This window comes from Cyprinus carpio, chromosome A17 (genome assembly GCF_018340385.1).
Source record: "Cyprinus carpio isolate SPL01 chromosome A17, ASM1834038v1, whole genome shotgun sequence".
In the NCBI taxonomy this organism is placed as follows: Eukaryota; Metazoa; Chordata; class Actinopteri; order Cypriniformes; family Cyprinidae; genus Cyprinus; species Cyprinus carpio.
Window position 1 is genome coordinate 18113389 of NC_056588.1, and position 21990 is coordinate 18135378.

Here is a 21990-nt window from a genome sequence, read left to right on the forward strand (position 1 = left end):
AAGTTTTATTCATTTTCCCCACATCATCTGCATTACTTTCTCTTGTCATTACAGTTATGTGTTTACATAAAAACAAACATTTGATGCAAATTGTATGTATTTTACCCAGCAAAAACAGCATTTATTTGCCCGAAATTCCAGAATCATCTATGAGCTGTCTACAGTATGTTGAAAGAGTGGTGAATGTATAAAATGACACGGGTAATGTTTATATGGTGGTCAAAGAATGGGATGCTATTTTATTTAAAGTATATTGACTAAATACCATTAATACATTTTGTCTTTAACAAGATTTCCCTAAGAAATAGGCAAGAATGAACCTGGTGTCCTCCATGATTCCCATTCCCTCCAACAACAAAGCACTAGCATGCAACAAACTCATTACAACTTCAGAAGTGGGAACACTCTAAAAAGTAAATGTCCCAAAAGTTTTTTTTTTTTTTGCAGCAATTCCATATAGAAGCAGCATTTTGGGTTTCCCAGTGAACAGTTCTAAAAATAACATTTTTTTTTTCTTAGTGTGAAGAACCATTTAGCACTATAAATAAACTTTTGTGCAGTGGAAAGGTTTCAAGGATGTTAAAGGAACCATCAATGCCAATAAGTGTTAATTACATTTAATCCATGTGAATTTGTAAAATTCAAGTTGAATAAAAGGTGAAAGATGAATCTGCTAACATGCATATTGGGAATTGTTATCTAACACAAGTTGGTTGTAAAAACCTAAATTAATAGTGTGGAATAGTGTGAAATTAATCTGGGAGAACAGCTCTAAAACAGGAACAAAAACTCACACAAGCTATTTACCAGTGTGTTCAGAGATTCTGACGTGAATCTACATTTCTGCATGGCATCTGAACTTCCCAGCTATAGGAGTCCAAAGGGCTCCAAGCTATTGAAAAGGGAACAAAATTGCTCCTGGGACATCTGCTCTGTTAGCCGCAGCTCCCCACTGGCATACAGAAACACGTAGCCCCGTTTCAAACAGAGCTTCAGCCACCCCAGGTAAGCCTGCTTACCCCAGAGGAAAAACTCCTCCACAGCCAACCTTTCTGTTTGCACAGATAAATTATTTCTCCAATGCATTTGTATACCTTCCACGCCGAGGTAAACACCTCTTTAAATGATGTATCTGTGCATCATACTCTCCCCTAGATATGTCAGACACTTTTTATATGCTGCAGTAGTCTCGCGTAGCCAGACCTTCAGACTGAAGGTCTGGAATTCATAGCAGCTTTCATTGGACAAAGCCTGCCCATGAGGCCATTTGACCGACATGTCAAACAACCAATCACAGTTCATTTCATTCAGCATCATGTTTCGGGGCGTGGAAATGTCGCCACAATAAAAGACCGTTGTGTAAAACTCTCGGACACATTTTAAAGATTCTATGCTGCAAACTTTAAATATTTCACATACTTTTGAAAATCAAGCGTTTAGCAGATCCTAATAAGCACTCGTCGTCACAGTTGTAAACACAACGGCTTTCTTTTTTCATGAGGGGGTTTTGCACCACAGTATCTTTGTTTCCAGGAGAAACGTTAAAGAACGTGACACACACATCTCACAGAAATCCTGTAGAATTCAACCAATCTGATGATGGCTTTGACAGTCCTGAAGTGTTTCTACTTTGTGTCCCATATGCATCAGACGTTTAGCCAACGGTCTGTGGGCGTGATGTCTGGGGCTGAGACTAATGCTACAGTGTCCTCGTTAAACAACCACAAATGTCATACTGCAAGAGCTAGGACGACTGTTGAAATACTTTTTTTAAATTTGTTATTTTTTTTAATTCTATTTAGCTTTTTTTAATTCACTTTTAGTTTAAGTTTAGTACTTAAATTTATTTTATTATATTTTTTCAGCTAATTTTTTAGTGATATTTTAATTAATCTTTATTTCAGTTAACAAAAACATTTTTTTTTTTTTTTTTTTTTTAGGTTTTAGTTTCAGTTAACAATATCAGCACTAATTAAATGGACACTAACTGATTGCGAAAAGTGAGGTTTCCATACCTGAAAGTAGAGATACCTTAATTTGAGGCTGAAACTGTCTGTAAAGTTTCAATGTACAGACAAACTTCAGAAAATAAACACAACATTTTCTTTTATGAAAAATATGTTAACTCCTTTTAAAAAGACCAACTGACTGTTGGCCACTGGTTGTTGACACTTACTGATAAACTAGCAGAGTGTTAAATGTTGGTAATTGACCACTTTAATTGTTATACAATACTAAATCTGTTATCTAGAGGAAATATCTCCTATTTGAAAACAAATATAAAACAATTTGCTGAACTTAATTTTCAGTAAATCGTTGTTGTCTGAGATGAGGCGACTGCTGGCTCAGTTGCTGAACATTTCACAGTTTTTGGCGCTCGATTCAATGATGCAATACCGCCACCGTCTGCTCCGGAGTGCCCCGGTTGTGCCAAAACTAAATTTTTTCTTTGGAATAAGTGGCACAGACGAATACACAAGGAAGAGAAAGTGACAAGAAAAGCTTACTAAGAAAATTAATATTGTGCATCATGATTTTAAGTTGAATATAATCCTTAGCAAACACAGAGGTTGTATGTATGATGTATTATGTACTAGTGTAGAGGGAGCAGCTCAGCAGTCATGCTGCTTTCCTGCCTGCAATCATGTGAATGGTCTGAATACACTAGTGTGAGTGTACGTCTCAGGCTTCAAGGATTGGTCAGCTGATGCGAATTTGGGGTTTGAGGCACCAGGCAGGACAGTCAGCTGAGGGCTCAAATGCTGTGGGGAACTAATGTTATTCATTCTGAGTATCAGTGATGTATGTCTGAGGTGAAAAGCTGCAGGACATGCACATGACACACACTTCAAATCTTTACATTAACTCCATCTCCTCCACTGTAGTATATGAGAATAAATGTACTTTGAGCGCATTAAAGCTGGAATATTTAGACAGGATTAAATGGTTTCGCTTAAGGACACATATTTTATATTGGACATCAGAGTGTCCCAACATTGTTAATTGTAGAAAACAAATTAAAGTAAACTTAAATGTCATAAAAATAGAATTAAATTCCTCAATGTTACTGTGAATCAGTGTTTCCTGCATCATGGCAAAATATATCATAATTTAACTTAGTTGGTGAATTTGATGTTGTATCGAATGTAATGCAATAAGTCCAACGTAAGCAAAATAATACCAGAAAATGTCTTTCCATTAAGTTGTCCCCACAGACGGCACACAAATTACATACGCTACCAGTAGTCTGAACAAATGAGCTGTTTACTGTCACGCAATGTGTATAAACACTCACGAAGACTATAAATAGTAACTTTTAATAAACAAACTTACTGGAGATACTCTGGTGATGACACAGATGCTTAAACGATACACAGATGAGAAATGAACAGACACCAAAGGGAGAACTCGGAATTGACAGTTCTTTATAACCATGAAAGCTGAGCTCCAGGGGCTTTTTCGAGCGATGCCAGGCCAACGTACCCTTGCATGGCAGGTGAACATAATGACAAATCAGTAAAACACAGGGAAAACTAGGTTATACAATAAGGGGCAAACATGACAGATCCAAAAAACACACTGAAACAGAGCATTAACATTACATTTACGGATTAAGAATTTGTTCCAGAATGAATTAATACAATTCTGATTAATTATTCTACTATATAGGGGAACTATTTTCCCCTTTCTTTTTAAAGCGTATTCATTTTTTCTATAGCATGCACAATTATATAGATACAGTCGTATTTTATCATTTGCACTGAGAATTTGCACTTCTTTTGCAACCTTATGAGGTGCGTTTTGGGTCATGACTGGTCTGGACGGTATTGTTTAGCGTGCATATCTAGATAATGCTAATTCTAATAATGAATTGCTGCCATGTGCACCTCAGCCTCAAACTGTTACCTCTGGCATGAACTGTAATAATCAGAAATAAATCCATATTATCCAGTCATTTTATAATGATCAATAATTGAAGAGTACAATTAATATTAAAATTAATACTAATTTAATGGGGCTTAATAGAGGGAACGGCACTAGCCGCATGCTGTTTGCCAGCGGGGACCGTCAGGACTTGGCCATTCTCCACCTTGCTGGTCATAGCAGCTTGTTCCACTAACATGGTGCTGCTCTGACAGAGCTGGCATTAGAGTGACTATAAGAGGATTAGCTGATGGACATTTCTGCCATGCCTGGTCAATTATGAAAATGAAAAATGGAAAAAAGGTCAGAGTTGATATACACTCCATAACACATACGCACATGGTGGCAAACAAAGAGGGTTATTGTAGGCCACCACATGGGAAAAAATAATTGAGTGTGACATATTAAGTGGTAGTACATCAGTTTTCCATGGCCAGGGAGGTTTCTTGGCTTTCTTTTTCTTCATGCATGTACTGTTCTCATTCTGTATAGTTGAAACCGGCTGTTTGTGTCTTGTATTCGTACCTCAGCACCATATAATAGTGAGAAGTGAAGCATGAAATAAAGTCTAACAACCTGAACATCAACATTAGTGAACGCCGGCAGAACTGTTATGCATTTATGGAGTCAAGCTTCACTTTGTAACACAGCCCTTCTTTTATGAAAATGCACCTTGATTATATAACCGTATAAATGTCTATGGATCAGTACGATGGTAAATGTCATCTGACATCCTCTGAAATCAATCAAGTCTTCCATATAGCATGCATAAATGATACAGATTAACATCATGTGTCGGTGTTGCCTCCAAAACTGTACAGATCATTCGCATGACGTTACAGCAAATATTTAATAAACGCTGTTAGACTTTGTAATGGAAGACTTTGCCAGCATGTGTCTTTAAAGGGAAAGATTAAAATTTAAACATGATTTATTCACCTTCAATGATAATTGTTCAAAAGTTTTGGTGTAAATAAGCAGCAAAAAGCTGCAGAAAAATCTTCAAAATGTATTCTTTGTAATGGCAAACATTGTCAGAAAGTTACAATTAGCTTACTGTAATTGTTATGTACAGTAGGAGTATTAGATTGTTTGCAGTAGTCTATTGATAATTATCAAAGGAATGGCAAAAAGTTGCATACAAATCTTTAAAATGTACCCTTTGATACTTTCAGACAAATATTTTGCGGTTGTTTATTGATAATTCTCAAATATTAAAAATAATAAATATTTATTATTATTACTACAATAATATAGTGTTATCAATAACAAAAGTGTTAAACATTAAACATAAAGAAACTTTATTATTATTATTACACTATTCAAATAATAATAATAATAATAACAATAATAGTGCATTTGTCTTTAAAAGGAAATAATACAATTCTGTCATTATTTATTCACCCTCAATGGCAGGTAAAAAAAAAAAAAAAAACTGCAAAGAAATGTATTCCTTTGTGAGTAAAAATAACTGCATATAAGTTTGGGATGACATGAAACAGACCGATTTTTAATTTCAAGGTGAACTGGCCCTTTAAAGGGCACTACAGAGGTTAAAATGCTTGTAAGTCATATCATCCCTGATGATTCTCTGGACAGTAGAGATATAGTGTGGAAAACAGGAGAGCCACTAACTGGGAGTGCTGACAACATATCCTGTCACTGCCGTCACATCCCATTATCTTCATACTCCATTTTGTATAGCACTACATTTTTTGTTTTACATTTTTCCTTTAGTACCATTCATGTGACTGTCCAGAGCAAACCTGCAGGTGACAAGCCAGTCTCAGCATCTTTTACAGCGCAGTAGTACTGACATTGTTTCGCAGCTCTCTGTCGCCCCTCTGTGGTCTTGATTCTGTAACTGCAGTTATTATAGAGCGCTAGCATCTTTTCTGTAGGTCAAGGATGTCAAACTCAGTTCCTGGAGGGACACAGCCCTGGACAGTTTAGATATAACCCTAATTAAACATATCTGATCCAGCTAATCTAATCACGTAGGCTTATTTGAAAACTACATGGTACAGTATGTGTGTTGGAGCAAGGTTGGAAATAAACTCTGCAGGGCTGCGGCCCTCCGGGAACTGAATTTGAGACCCCTGCTGTAGGTGTTTGGTCATTTATCACTGTACATCAACATGATGTTTAGTGCATGTTATTGTTTTATTGAACGTGTTAAAGAAATACTTGAAAATGATGTCATTAGTCACCCTTTGTCGTTTTAAATTGCTTCCGTGGAAAACCAAGTTGAAATTTTCTTTCAAAAAAGTATCATAAAATATTATAAAAGCAGTTCCATGTGTGTTCTTTTCCAAGTCTGAAGTGATCCAAGTGTGCTTTACAACAGCTTTTTGAGATGAACAAACTGAAATTTAAATATGTTTTTATGTTATTCTTCACTCAAAATTTGTGTATGTAAACCTTTACATACATCAGGGGCCTGTTCTTCATACCTAAAGTACTTAAAGGGGGGTCCTATTATGCTTTTTCAGTTTTTGAATTTTAGTCTGTGTGTAGTGTATATGTTTGGGCATAAAAAAAGATCTACAAAGTTACAAATCTTATTAAAGTGCACTCCAAAGGGACATGTTTCTTTTTTAAGAACTACTTTTCAAGAACTACAACAAACAGCTCGTTTGGACTCGTTGGAGCTTTTGTGATGTCACAAAACGGCCCATTAGAATATCATTAAAATACAAAGAGTGTTTTGTAATACATAAAGTAATTCATAAATAATTATTACAATTGACAGCAATGCAAAATTTACAGTACCTTTTGAATTTCTGAATTTTTTAAATAAACATATTACATATTACTGTTGCACTTATCTGTACATAGTAAATGTAGTTATTTTTCAGGGAGTGGGTGTGCCCGAAGCGTAATTCCGCATTCAGTAAGGCACGGAAAACAAATAACGTTTGCTAACGGTTGCCTTTTACATTAGAGTACATAAAATTTCACTTACCACGTAAACAGAGTAAGCAGGAGAGATGACTGAGGATGATGGTATATGATTTGTAGATTCTGAGCACCACTGACAAAACATCTAATCTTGTAAAATGTGTGGTAAGTACTGCTGCTCCATAGTATAAACAGAGTACGTGCGATCACAAGTCTCGAAAGTTAAAGTGAAACTAAAAAGCGATCATGCACTCAAAAGCAGTTTCATTGCCAGGCATAATAGCGGCTCCCCGATGACCGCAGTTTATATAGGGCTACAGTATAATTACCCAGTGATATAACTGTTAGAGAAAGTATTGAAATATATATTTCCTCCCATCTCGTATTTATTCCCTTTAGGGGTTTAGGGCCGGCTCAACATCATGATGTCTAAGCCATCCGCGATGGACGATGCCATCATCCATCGGCCCAACCCTAGTTACCACTCTAATATGTCTTGCAATATATGTGCGTGCAAAGGTTCTGTGCAATTCTCTTGTTCAATATTCTCAGGGTCTGAATCCGGCTCAGATTGATATGATAATATTGACACCATCCTTAACTATACCGGAGAAGACAGAACTTGTTGCTTTGGCAAGGGGCGGGGAAGTACTGAAACACCGTCTAAACTGTCACTGCACTGAGACAGCTAACCAATCACATCACATTTCGTTTTTTGGAAGGCAGGCCTTTATCAAACCAGGAACTAATTGAACAGTTTGTGCCACGCCGGGGAGAAAGGTATTGTAATAATGTAAATTATGTGAAAAATAATGTGTTTATTTTGAACCACCAAGCATGAGAGCATGTTCTAGTTAACCCCCAAAACAAAATCAAGAGTTTATTAAAGAGCATAACAGGACCCCCTTTATACATCTGAGATGATTTGAAAGATGGCAGATCTTTTAATCGTGATAACTGATCTCTGGCTAATTTGGTTCTTCAAACGAATTTGCATATTTGATTAAAATATCTGGATTAAGTTGTCTAAGATTACGCGTTCTCATGTTCCCCGTAAAGGGCCGATGTATTGATACTCGAAACCACGATGCAACGATTGGCTGGCGGCAAGACAGCAACGTAATGACATCATATAATTAAAAAAGGCACCTGATGAAAAGCTTGAAAAAAATGCTGGAAATTTATAAGGAAACAGCCAAGTGAACAAAACTACATAAATGTTATGATAGATAAATGTGCACTATTTTTTTTTATATATATTTTTAAATGATTCAATTCTTTATATTCACGATTACAAATATTTGTACAGGCTTTACATTTTTAGTTCAATGTTGTAACTAGCAATTAATGTTATTTTTATCTTTGAAGCAGGTTTGTTATGTGACAGCATTAATTAAAGATCCTTAAGGATCAAGATCATGTTATCTGCATCTCCTGCGCTCCATCAAGCTACTCCCATAATATCTGTCACCACTCAAATTAATGCACGACTCAGATTAACTGTATGTGTGTAAGACTCTAGTACAATTATAAAGTTATTATTTTATCGAGAATAAATCTTTCAATGAGTAAAACTGGCTGTGTCTATAGTTTTATAAATTACAAAACATTATAATATTATTTTCAATTTTTTTTTTTTATTATTATTATTTTAAACAATTGTCCCTGGATTAGTAGGGTACTTTTGTAATAGAGTAGCAGTGGCTGGGATAGATTTTAAATATCAGTTACACTTAAAAAGATGCAATCTAATCCTGTTTACATGAAATAAGCCTGCTCCTGAGCAGGTTTAATTTTATTAGCCTGCTCCTGAGCAGGTTCCAAGATGAGCTTTGCTATGACATGCCAAGTCAACCAAGTTAGCGATGAGCCCACATCAAGTCCAAGATGAGCTTTGAAGAACCAAATAAACCAAGACCATGCCATGACATGTATTTAACTCTGTATAGGTATTATTTTTTGCCATTGTGCTCTGTCTCTTTCTTTCTCATTCTCACTCTGTTTGCCTTTAATTAGCCACACCTGATGCTTGTAAAGAGTGTACTGCAGAGTGTGTCGCTATAAAAGAGCAAAGTGAACACTTTTTTGAGGAGGTTCATTCTCCCTTGCATCAGACTTGTGTGTGCGCACCAGATACTGAGTGTAGAATTTTGTGTGTTGATCTTTGTATTGCAATTAGTTTGCACACCTTGTGGTTTTTGTGTGCTCTGTTGTGGAAATAATGTTGAAACCCTTTTGCTATCAGGTAGTGATTCTTCTAAAACTTGTGTTGGTAGTAAAAGATTTTGTATCTATTTATCTTATGTTATTCCTTCCAGTTCTTTTAGTGTTGTGGGAAGCTGTTGGGAGAGGGTGCCACTTTTTCTTTTGAAAAGTAATGGAAGCCTTTTAATCATGGTAAGAAGAAAGATCATATTTTGATAGCAGAGTTCTTCGATATTGAGGTTCCAAAAGACGTTACAAAACAAGTGCCTAAGGACAACCTGTATAAGAAATTAGTAGATGTGGGTATTTTACTTAGAGTCCCTTGTACAGCGTTGAGGTTTCAGTCTAAAGCGGCAGTGGAAATTGCAGCTGAAGATGTGAAACTCATCTCTGACTCTGTGGTGCCTCATGATCCTAGGATTTTCTAAAAGTTAAAGGAAATGGATCTCTTGATTAAAAAAACAGGAATGTGAGGCAGAAATTTTTGAGTGGTAGAGAAACAGGCTGACTGAGATATAAAATTACGTAAATTGTATCTGGAAGCAGAACGGTAGGCCCACATTGGCCTCGTCACCCTTAACGACTTCTGGCAGCACAGTCACAGAGGATTTTCTCTGCTCTTCCTATAGAAAGCTCTCTTGGCTATGAGATTCTTAAATCTGCAAATATGTTTTAGGTTTTTTGTTTTTTTTTTTTTTGTTCCTTGATATTTGATTTTGTGATTTAGGGGCTTGGAAACAGAAAAGAGTGGCTTCCAAGCCCAAAAATGTGGCACTAGTACAGACCCTGAGTAATGTGAGCTCTATTAGTGGAGAGAGTTATCAACCTTTCTTTTTTGAAGGCACAGTCTCTCTATCTCCTGATTCCATCTTTAATAAATTGGTAACAAACTTGCAAGATACGGGTGCGACCCAGACCTTTATTTTATGTGTTATGTTGGCTTTTTTGTTGGCTTTTTTTCGCTTAATCAATTAACAGTGTGTTAGTTTTTATTTTTGGTATTGATTTTGTGTGTGTGCCGTTAATGTTCACACTGTTCACAATTTTGTATTTTTGTCTCTGAAGTCTGACATTGTGAGTGGCACAGTCAGTTTAGCTGTGCATCCACAGTTACCTATTGAGGGAGTCGATCTGATTCTGGGGAATGAGTATAATGGCTGCAGAACGTGCTACCTTAACTCGGGGGTGGTTTACTTCTGTGAATGTGGATTGTTGATTGGCAGGAAGTGAAGCAGATTGCCCTGCCTACTGAAAACGCATTGTCTGGACATGTACACTAGATATAACAAAAACCTAACAATGTGTTACTACAGTGTTTTTTTTCTGGCTGGGTCTTAAGTTAGCAGTGCCCAGATTCTAAAAATCATGTCAGACATACCAGCTGGCAGGTAAACCTAATCAGAAAATCCCGCCTGCACCCCTCTGCCCTATGCCAGCTGTAGGTGACCTGTTTAAACAATTGTTGATTATGTTGGAACGTTGCCCAAAGCTATGTCAGGACACCAATACATGTGTGATGCAACTCGCTTCCCAGAGGCTGTTCCACTATGCACATTAAAAACTAAGGTCGTTGTAAAATAACTGCTCAAATTCTGTACCACTTTTGGATTGCAAAAAGTAATTCCGAGTGACCAAGGGTCAAAATTTTTCTTCTAGGATTTTTAAGCAGGCTCTAGAAATGCTTGGTATAAGTCACTAAATGTCCACTTCATATCAGCCTGAGTCCCAAGGTGCACTCGAATGGTTCCATCAAACTCTCAAAACCCTGCTGTGTCATTACTGTGTGGAAACTGGGAAAGACTGGGTTGAGGGTCTTCCTTTCCTGTTGTTTGCAATAAGAGAGTCAGTGCAAGAATCCCTTGGCTTTAGTCTCTCTGAACTTGTTTTTGCCACTGTGGGTGTAGTAGCAAATTACTCCTTTACTGGCACATCCAATGAACAATGGGAGGGCCAGAAATTTCTTCAGTTAAACAAGGAGAAAACTGAAGTCATTGCATTTGGAAACAAAGATGAAGTTCTCAAGGTGAATGCATACCTTGACTCTAGGGGTCTAACAACTAAAAATCAAGTCAGGAATCTTGGTGTGATTCTGGAGTCAGACCTTTGTTTCAGTAGTCATGTCAAAGCAGTAACTAAATCAGCATACTATCATCTCAAAAACATTGCAAGAATTAGATGTTCTGTTTCCAGTCAAGACTTGGAGAAACTTGTTCATGTCTTTATCACCAGCAGGGTGGACTATTGTAATGGTCTTCACTGTGCGATGTCCAAACTAATTGCACTATATTTTATGTATAATCATTTTCTATTCTTAATTGTTTTAAATTCATTTTGTTCTTAATTCTTAATTAATTCTTAATTAAGAACCTTTTAAATCAATTTTAAAATCTTTTTCAAAGATACGAAGCACATACGAAGTGTCCAGTCACCTAAAACATGATCTTAAAAAAATCTGTATATTTTTATATTGTTAATACCAACGAGATAGTTGTCACACAAACCATAAAGCAACTGTATATCTTCATAAAAACGTGACAAGACTCTCATTTGTTTAAAAAGTATTTATTGTGCTGCAAAGAAACAAAATTATATGAGAAACTGAAAAAAAAAAACTGCTGTGCTACAGGAATTCTGAGTCAACTTTTCATCTACCCTTTTTTTATATGTAAATCTGCAGTATCATGACCCATGTTGACATTATTTTTTACATGAACATTAAACACCAGTAGTATACAAACTCAAGAAGAGTTGATATTTCATGTAGAAAGAAAGCATGAGAGGGTGGAGAGGGGAAACGGGGACACATTTCTAGAAGCTTCTTGGGCTTCAATTTCTTGGAACAAATAAACTTGCTTAGAATAGTTTTGAAAAACGGACATTGTTGTGCTCTCAGAAGAACCAAAATAATAAGAAGAAAAAGAACAAACGGACACTCTATGAAATCTTGAACTTTGAAACGTTCTTTGAGAGATCAACACAACACAAACATTTGTGATTTGAGCTGCGTCTTCCACTAAGTTCAGTTTTTCTGCTCAACAATAAATTATTAAGGTCATAGACAATATATTACATCTCTAATTTTCTCCAAACTTTTTTGTATTTTTTTTTATTCAACTTTTTTTTGTAAGTTTTGGCGAGTGACACTCAAGTATTTACAACAATACTTAGAGAATGCACTAAAAAAGAAAAAAAAAAGCCTCCCCCTGTAAGACCCAAATAAATGTGCAGGTCTGCCCTAATCAAATCCAGTCAGTAGTGTTCATTGGCTTTCATCCATGAACGCAAGCACAGTGTGTTCAGAGGCAATGAGGAGGAAATGTTGTTTTGTGTGTGGAAATTGCATTTCAACTTGAAAGTGGGCTATGCACAGATTTCACATGGCTCATTAAATATGGATGACATCTTGCTGAAATGCTGTTGAGTTTATTTTTGTAAACGTGACTGGGTCCTCCAGGGCAACGCTCTCTCCAGCGATCCATTAATAATTGCTGTTTATTGTCTTTCTGAGGCTTTTTGATTGGCCGTGACTGGAAGACAGGACTACCAATCAATTGTTTAACTTCCACAAAACAGAAACGTGGTAAAGAATAAACAGGAGCGAAGGTCCAGATCTCTCTAATTAGCCTTAGATCCTCAAGAGCAAGCCTTGCCAGTAAAAACTTACATCTCGGTTACATCTACACATTTATGTGCTTGAATTAAGACTAAACTGCGACTTTATAGCATTGTGGTCATAATACAGTAAGTGATGTTGTGAATACGTGGCTATTATTTATTACAGAATTGAATGTTGTAATTAAAAAGTTCTAAAACAAATGTATCAGTGGGTGAATCCCACAAAACTAACATCTGGGTCATATTTCAGCCCAACATCAAAAGAAGAAGAAGAAGAAAAAAGTAAAATAAAACAAAAACATTATACATTTTTGCATTGTGATTAATTCATGACGGTTTTCATGACAATTAAGCACATTCTTTATCAAAACTATCATTACTGCAATACAGAAAATTCCTATTACTGTAATTAGGGCTGGGCGATAAATCAATGATAATGATAATTATCCTTATACAATTTTCCACGATAAAACGATAACAAGAGTTCGATAAATGTTTGATATAATGTTTATGATGTTACAATGCCACTCATTTGAAGCAGGCCACAGACCATTTATCTGCTTGACTCTGCATTTAATTAAAAAAATAAATAATACATCTAAAAAAATGCCCCAGAGAAAATGTGCTTAATTGTTATAAAAATAATGTCACAATGCAAATTGAAAATTGTTTTAAAAAAGGCTTGATTTTCTTTCTTCAAAATATAATATTTGATTTAAGAGTGAAGTGTGCCTTGGAAGTGTTTTCAAGAGATTACTGCTTCACAGGGTCCCACAAGGGTTTAGAAAAAAAAAAAAAGAAGGGCAACTCATTCTACAAAAAAGATTAGTTATCAAACAAAACCAAAATAAGAAAGAAACACATAGGTTACTTCTCTCCATATGTAAAAGTGCCAAGTTGTATAGCTCTACAAAAAATATCACATAGAGATAAAGACAACCAAGACAAACTATCACAAATAACCAGCCCCACCCATTCTCCCCTCCCACTACCGCGCCCCTCGTCTCGCCCCGCCCCCTCACTTCAACAGCTTGTGTCCATCAACATTCCAGTAGTTCTGACACTTGAAGGGACTCATGACAGGAAACAATGAAAAGAGAGCTTCATAGTTTAGCTGTAAGATCACAATTCTCAGAATCACGAATCTGATCTTTAGAATTGGCTGTCCACACTGTCATAAGTAAAAATTAGATTTCTTGTGGTCTTATATTTCACACTTCAAAAAACAATTTTAAGTTGGATAAGCCAAAACATCAGAATTTTGCCTGTTTGAACAAAGCCAAAGTGACTCTTATGGGCCCCAAAACGTTCAACTGAGCAAAACTCTACGAGAAAACGAGAGAGAAAAAATACACACAAAAATAAAGATAGAATGAGATGTTTGTCTTTCTTTCTCTATCATCATCGTCTGTGCTTTTTTAATTACCATCAAACAAGAAAGGCAATGGAATGCCTGTCATCATCAGTTTGCCATTATATAAATCTCTTATTTTGCTCAATCATAAATACATTCATTAGGAAAATGAACTAAGAAACTTACCAATGAAGAGAAGTCATGTGTGCGTACATGTGCATTTGTGTGTGTGCACTCGTACGTACATGCGAACACATATACATACACACATAATATTTCAGGTCTTTTCATTTTAGTAATAATATGTACATAAATGTTCCTATAATAGCTTTGGATTTTTGAAGCCAAATTCGTTCTCAGCTAGAAAACCAGAACACAAAGGTGCCTCAGTAATGCTTCAAAGCTCCCAGAAAAGGAGGCAGTTTCGTGAACAGTACAAATAAAGAAAACAGGAAACATTTATCCAAAAACATTATACGTTTCTCTCAGATCCCCTACTAAAAGTCATTTGATCATTTTTTTGGACCTCATTCATGAAACACTGGCACAACTTCTGTGTAAATCTCTCGTAGAACCATTCTCTCATAAACTGTAGACAACTGTTTGTGTCAATTCGTCATAGAACTACTAATTATAATTTGTTAAACCTATGTAATTTTCAGCCAATTTAATATTGGTGTAAATTGTTTGTAAAATATTTGTAAATTTCTGGTAACTAAGAACTTGTGTAAATAGATCGTAGAACTACTAGTTTGTAGCAATCATAAGACCATTCTTATGTAAACTGCCGACAATTCAGAATCTCGACAATTTACAACTTTTTTGTGTAAATTATTCACAGAACTAATAGTATTTAGAAATAATTTGTAAGATCGCTCTTAGGAAAATTGCCATCAAATTTGTATTTTTTGTGTATAAATTTTTTTATAAAACAACTTAAGAGTGGTTTTCCATCAGAGATTTTAAGTTTTTCCACTTTTGGATGTAAAATATATTAGCAAAATCTTTTATTTAAAATTAATGCGCTCTGACTGTTTGACGTGCATGCATGCATTGCTACTCCTTCAGTAAAGTCTGATGGACACCCATTGGCTGTCAGGGCAAGCCTTCTTGCAAAATGGAAACACTCACATGACTTTTCACGTTAACAGATAAAGATAAAACTGCAAGATTCCATGTGCTGATGAAAACATGCTTAATTAGTTCGAAACTCTTAAAGGGATACTCCACCCCAAAATGAAAATTTTGTCAAAATTTTCATTTTGCGATGGAGTATCCCTTTAAGCATGTCTCATGTTTAGGACATTTTTTTTTTTTATTTCCCCGCAGCAGCTCACTCTTTATTCTGTGTTGACTTTCAAATGTGTTAACAATATCAAAGTATATCGATATAAACGGTATTGTCCTAAATATCCTATATATCGTTTGAAAATATATTGATATCCCTTACGATTTCTATATGCATTCCAGACACACATGTAGGTGTTAAAATGTGTACAGAACCAAAAGACCCGTACTGAATTTTTTTGGTGTGAATATGTATACTGTTACACCTCAGTTATAAATTTACACGAACATTACAAAAACTTTTAAACTTAGGAATGTTTTTGGAGTGATTTACACAAAAACCCATTCTGCTCACATTTCAGGAATAAGGCCCTTTAATTCAGTTTTCTTGGTAAACGTTTCTCACTACTGGTTTCCATCCCTACAAAATGAGGTTTAAAGAATCAAAGCAAAAAAGCAGCACTTGTAAAGCATAGCCTTAAATCCAATCCACTAACACTATGTTCCTGCATCTCGCTTCACATTCTTCTGATTCATTTCAGGAAAATACATATTTGCTAGGAGTGTCAATCTGCCCTTAGTTGTGGGAGAAAAAAAAATGGTGTTTGTATGATTAAATGGGAAAATGCTTGTACATGTAAGCAGAAATACAACATAGAGACCCCACACATCCATTAACAGGAAGAGCTCATGTCCACAGAGCAGCTTACTCTGTTTTCCTCCTTTTGTCTTTTAAAGAGAAAAACAAAAAAACAAAACAAAAACGGCCAAACTCACCCACATCAACTGGGGAAATCACAATCTTACAGTAGCATCTTCTACAAAAATGCATCTGTTGCAACAACAGATTTTCTTTCATCTGATTTTCCCTCTTTTTTTCCCTCTACCCATCTCTCTGCTGTGCTTCGTACACAGTCCAGCTTCTCCTCTGTCTCAGGGAAGCGAACGTCCCTCCTCGGCCTCTCGCCTGGTCTGGTTTTGTAGACAGAGGAGCTTTGGTTCAGCATTAAGTGTTCACACAAGCACTTGTGTCAAAAGTTATCACTCCTAAAATAATTCTCTCTTTTCCAACAGAAAAAGTTAGGAATGCAGGAAAAATATTGTTGAAAACAAACAAAAACAACACCCCAGTTGTCCTAATCCCCAAAACGTTCATTTGACTTCACGACTAACTTCAACTTGTGCCTGAACATCCACGAAATCTCACGCTTACACACAAAAGATGCTCAACCTACCATACTTCTGATTCACAAAAATATTCTGGAAGAGTTCTCTCCAATTTAACAATCACACTCCGTAATGGTTCGGTTACATAGGTGCGGCTTCCATCTCCTGGTGAGACTTTCGGTGTTGACGTGTGATATATTTTTTTGATTTGTTTGGAGTGACTTATCATAATTGTTATTCGGTATCAGGGTCTCTTCTCTGACCACTTGGTTTGGTGGCTTTGTCCGTCTCTACAGTTTTTTTAGTAGGTGTCCATGTGCCGCAAAGGTTTGGCAGCTGAACACGGGCTCAGTCTCTCTCTTTCTCGTTCACTCACTCTCTCTCTCTCTCCTGTGTCTCACGCGGTCTGGTAGAAGTTGTCAGCTTGCAGGTTGTTGTGTTTCTGCATGCTGTAGTAACCGCTGTATCTTGAGTCAGGATCTGCAATGCGGAGCATGCTTTGGGAGCTGTCCACCTGGACCTTTGTCCCCTTCTGGCAGTCCACATACACCAGCTGGTTATTGAGACATGTGGGCTATACAGGATAAAACACACACACACACACACACACACACACACACACACACACACACACACACACACACACACACACACACAGAAAACACAGTGAGTCTTGGACCTTGGAGATAATTTTTCTCACACTTCTACAGCTAAATGCTGGAATACACTGCACAACTTTTGCTTAGATTTTTGTATAGATTTGCAATCTTGTGGAGTCAATGCTAGGTGACAGATTTCACACAAAATCACATAGTGTATGAAAGGCAGAGGCATTTTTTTTATTTGTCATGCGCCTCCTGGCAATGAGGAGCATGATTCCGTGCAAACTTGTTGTGTTCGAACTGACTTGAAAGTCTGTTTAATCCTCGTTTAGTGTATGATGGCCTTTTTTTCTTTGTAATCATTTACAAATTCCGCAAAAGTATGATGCCAAGAGCTTTAAAAATCTGTTCCGATTTTAAAAGTTGTATAGTGTATTCTAGCCTTAAGTACCATTTTTGGTAATTAAAATAAAGTTGAAAAAAAAAAATATTTTAAACTTACAAAAGTGTAATTGTAATTTGAAATCGCAATTCTGCATCCTAATTGGTACAATAATTCAAAATGTAATTGTATCCATGTAGTGATCAGTGATATATAGGCAGGCACCTTATTGGGAGTGCGGTAGCAAGGCACAGGGATCCACTGCTTACGCTGGTTGACCAACAGCAGGGCGGCGATAGTGAGCATCATCATTAGGATGGGCAATGCCACCCAGGCCCAGTGCAGACCAGCATCCTCACTGGGTTGTGGTGTCTTGCCGTCTAGGTAGGGCATCTGCAGGCTTCCGAAGTCACCTGGAACAACCCACAACACACCTGTTGTCACATTTTGCACCTGGCAGCAGTGACTCATTAAGCAACGACTCACTGGGGCGATGTAGAACAATTCAGAATTGAATCATGCCATATGAAATGCAAATACGGCTTGATTGTAAAAGCAGGTAATGTCAGACATCCATGTCAGCAATTAAGGAAAATGCCAGAGTCTTGACAGACAGACACCTACTCACATCAGCGTTAACAAAAGCAAAACATGAAAAATCAAGAAGAAATTACAGATTGCTAACATAGAAAATCCAAAAGAAACAAACAGCCAGCTTTGTGAAACTCTGAGTGAAGTTTGATTAAAATTACTTCAGAAGTTACAGAATTTTCTTGCTAACTCTGTACCACAAGCATGTGAAATTGCTTAACAGAATGAAATCAGGAGACATCATAGTTAGCTATAGACATGCTAACAGCTTAACTTAAGCTTAAGTTTGCAAGTTATTATTTTAAGACAGCTTAACTAGGCTAAATAACTCAAGATAATTCTCTTTAAAATGTTGCTCTTCCATGAGATTACTGCTTTGTCTGAATATGCCTACTTCCATACTATACAGTATAGCATTCAAAAAACATAATGTGAAAAGAGTAGTATGTCTGAATGCATAGTATTCGAAAAACCAGTAGTTGAAAACCAAGTATCCGCACGACCTACTTCTTCCATCAAGATTCTGGAGTGTGCATTCAATAGACCCTTTACTATGCCATGAGACCATGGGAGAGGAATTGTGAATGGCAGTTTAGCGATGCAACTGATTTAATTCATACTACCCATATTTACACTATTTGAAACATAGTTTTTAATGGTTGCGAAGTAAGTTTCAAACCAACTGTAGTACCTACAGTACTAGAGCATATGCAATTTCGGATGCAGCTTAGCTGTCCTGAACCAGAATACTGACTGTAGAAGAATACAGTTTATGCTAAATCTCGTTATAGCACCCCTTGTGGCAATACTATGCATGCAATACATATTCATACAGCATTATGAATTGGACTTTGACCACTTCATTTAAAGCATTGGCTCATAAAAGTTATTTGTTTATGAATCAGACTACACTGGTTGTGCTGTGTTTGACTTTGTGTGTTGTGTTTAGACATTTTTGTGAATAATTGTTGTATATGTATAGTATGGTTTTCTGTCTATGTATATTCTTGTGATCTTTGGCATAATATCGTTTTCACTATGAGTCGGCCAGGCGGGTTGATGTCTCTGCTTGTCTCCTCGTTGGTCCGTCTTCTCGATGGGCACGTTTGTGGGAGCGTAGCTCTCTGTAAATAAAACATCAGAGACATGGGGAAACAAAGAAAGAAAGAAAGAGAGAAGAAGAGCATGTTACAGAAAAACACACACCAAAACATAATACAAATCGTAACTACATTAAAAGGAGTTAAGAAGTGTTCACTCAGAACAAACAAGATTCAGGTCAGCGTGAAATTGTAGGCCGCAGGCTAATTAAAAGCTCATCTTCAGAGCTGTGTCTTTGAGTGGGAAAGCACCCAAGGGTGAGTGATTACCCAGAGTGCACACAACACCACTTTCAACCCCCTCATTGATCCAGAGCCAAGTGATACAGCAATAAAGAGGGCCGTGATCAATGACATTATCTCCCAAATGCAAAGAGAGCCAATTTAGCCTCTGTCCGGCTTCGACTTAATCAATCCTTTTAAATGATTCATCTCAACGAGTCCGTATTTAGACGAAAGACCCATTCAATTAGAGAGAATGTTCTAAGTAAACATTGCTATATGAGAGCCAGACAGAGAGAGAGTCAACGAGATTAAGAGAGAGTGTGAAAGAGAGAGAGAGAGACGTGTGACAGAACTACAGAGAGCAAAACTGCAGGGTACTTGGATCAGTGATACTTCCATTTATTCTAGTCACTGTGAAGTAGTGTATAGCTAAGTTTCCATCCACTTTAATTTATGTTGGGAAAAATGCAAACCAGTTTGCAAATGAAGCAGAATTTAACTCCGGTAATGTGCTGTATATTAAAATTAAACAGAACATTGAATGGGAAACAGTAGGATACAGTTTGATTTTATCCATCAGGAAATAACTGGTTAGTGAAAAGGGCTTTTGTTGGTTAAGCTTATTTTCCCCGTTCCCGTGGCCTTGATTGCATCAGCAGAGAAGTAAAATTGTTTTAGAGCCAGACAAAGTAATTTCTCTGCTTCATTTTCTTTTTACATTTTACAAAACAAACCCATTTTATTTCATTTGGACTTTTACATGAAACAAACTATAATGTTTTTAACAATTACAATTGTATATTTATTTTAATACACATATAGTCAAATTTTAAATTATTCTAAATATATTATCTCATAAATAATTCTAATATTTAACTAATAATGCTAATTATTTATAACTAATTTGACAGATTCCTATTTTTTAAGACATCAGTATTATTTTAGTGTTATTTAGATAGTATTATAGTATTTATTAATATTTTAAATGAGCTTTTATTTTTTATTTTCAGATTTTAATTTTAATTTTAATTTTAGTGTAGGATTTAGTAATTTGTGTACTTTTGTCATTTTTTATTAGTTTTTGTGTTTTATTTCCATTAAGGTTTAGATTTATTTATTTTTTAAAATTCATTCTAGTACTTATTTCAGTTAGTTGTCAAGGCAACATTTCTAATTTTTATGTAATATTTATATTTTATTATTATTATTATTATGCTCATTTGGACATTTGAAGTTCAGTGTCCGCTTAAAATTGTAATCCTACACAAATAAAGATCCAAAAAGTATTTGGATTTCTTTTAAAGAAAAACATCACAAACACAATTTTCAAATGATTTTCAGTAAAATATTTCACAAAAAGTATTTGGATTTCTTTTAAAGAAAAACATCACAAACACAATTTTCAAATGATTTTCAGTAAAATATTTCACTAAAACAATAATGTAATGTAATGAAACTCAGACATTTAATGCTCTAAATGCTTTAGGGAAGCTCTGTATAGCATATGTATGACGTATTTACCATGCAGATTCACTGTACCTCATTCTGTCCACTCTGATCTAATCTCTATCTGAACCCACAGCCCATAAATCCTGACCTGGACACATGGGGCAGCAGCTGCCCTCCACGGTGACCGGCTGATGGCAGGGTAAGACAGGACAGCTGACAGTCGAGCAGAGGGTCTGGCCTTGCAGGCAGTAGCAGTGAGTGCAGCTGTCAATGTCCCATCGCTCCTCGTCCATGTAAGTCTTCCCATTGAAATGACACACGGCCCTCGGCGTGGCATCTGGTGAAAAGGTGGGAGAAACATCTCAGTCACACAGTCATGTCATTACACATCAGAACATATGATCAGGGGGCAACGATCTTCAACTGTGCACAGATTTACATACCTAGACAGTATGGACAACACTGGCCCTTCCTGAGCATGGGCCGGGCGCAGTTGACCGGTGGGCAGGACTCAGAGAAGCAGCTGATGGCTCCGTCTAGACACACACAGCTGGAGCAGACGTTGGGCTTCCAGGACTCAGCAGCCAAGAAGATATCACCATCTTCATTCCTACAGTAGCTGGGCATGCTGTCATTACTGGGCACCTGAGGGGTGACTGGATCATCTGAAGAGAGAGATACATAGACAGATTTATTTACTATGCAGTCCTTAATAATAATTTGTGTTATATTTATTAAGGAATTTATTTTTTTTGTTAGTTACTGGCTACGAAAAGTCGGCGTTCAGTACCAAAAATGAAGCTGGACTTGAATATGAGTTTGCTAAGATAATGGTCTTTTAGTTCAAAGTTTTAATCATAGTTAAATAGAAATTTTGATAACGTTATCCAACAGTCCACACAGCTTAGGTGCAGTGTTATTATTATTATTTATATATTATTTTAGTATTTATCAATATAATGAATTCGCTTTTATTTTTATATTTTCAGATTTCACTTTAATTTTAGCAATTTTTAGCTCCTTTGTCATTTTTATGTATCTGTTTAGCTATATAATAATTATTATTTTTTTTAATTACAGTTTTAGTTCTAGTAATTTTAGTACTTATATAATTTCAGTTAGTTGGCAAGGCAACATTTCTCATGAAAGTTGTTTTCAAAGTTATTATTGTGATGCATGATTATATAG

General features: G+C 36.2%; 1 protein-coding gene across 1 annotated transcript in view; it reads right to left on the reverse strand.

Moving 5' to 3' along the window:
- Nucleotides 1–11576: 11576 nt before the first annotated feature.
- Nucleotides 11577–21990, reverse strand: part of LOC109108513 (cysteine-rich motor neuron 1 protein-like) — a 110294-nt gene continuing 99880 nt past the window's right edge. The window contains exons 13-17 of the mRNA XM_042774317.1: nt 21246–21467; nt 20951–21139; nt 19039–19152; nt 17663–17853; nt 11577–17027 (exon numbers count right to left, since the gene is read on the reverse strand). Coding sequence (XP_042630251.1) covers nt 16851–17027; nt 17663–17853; nt 19039–19152; nt 20951–21139; nt 21246–21467 — 893 coding nt within the window. The 3' untranslated portion in view covers nt 11577–16850. The remainder of the gene's footprint in view (nt 17028–17662; nt 17854–19038; nt 19153–20950; nt 21140–21245; nt 21468–21990) is intronic.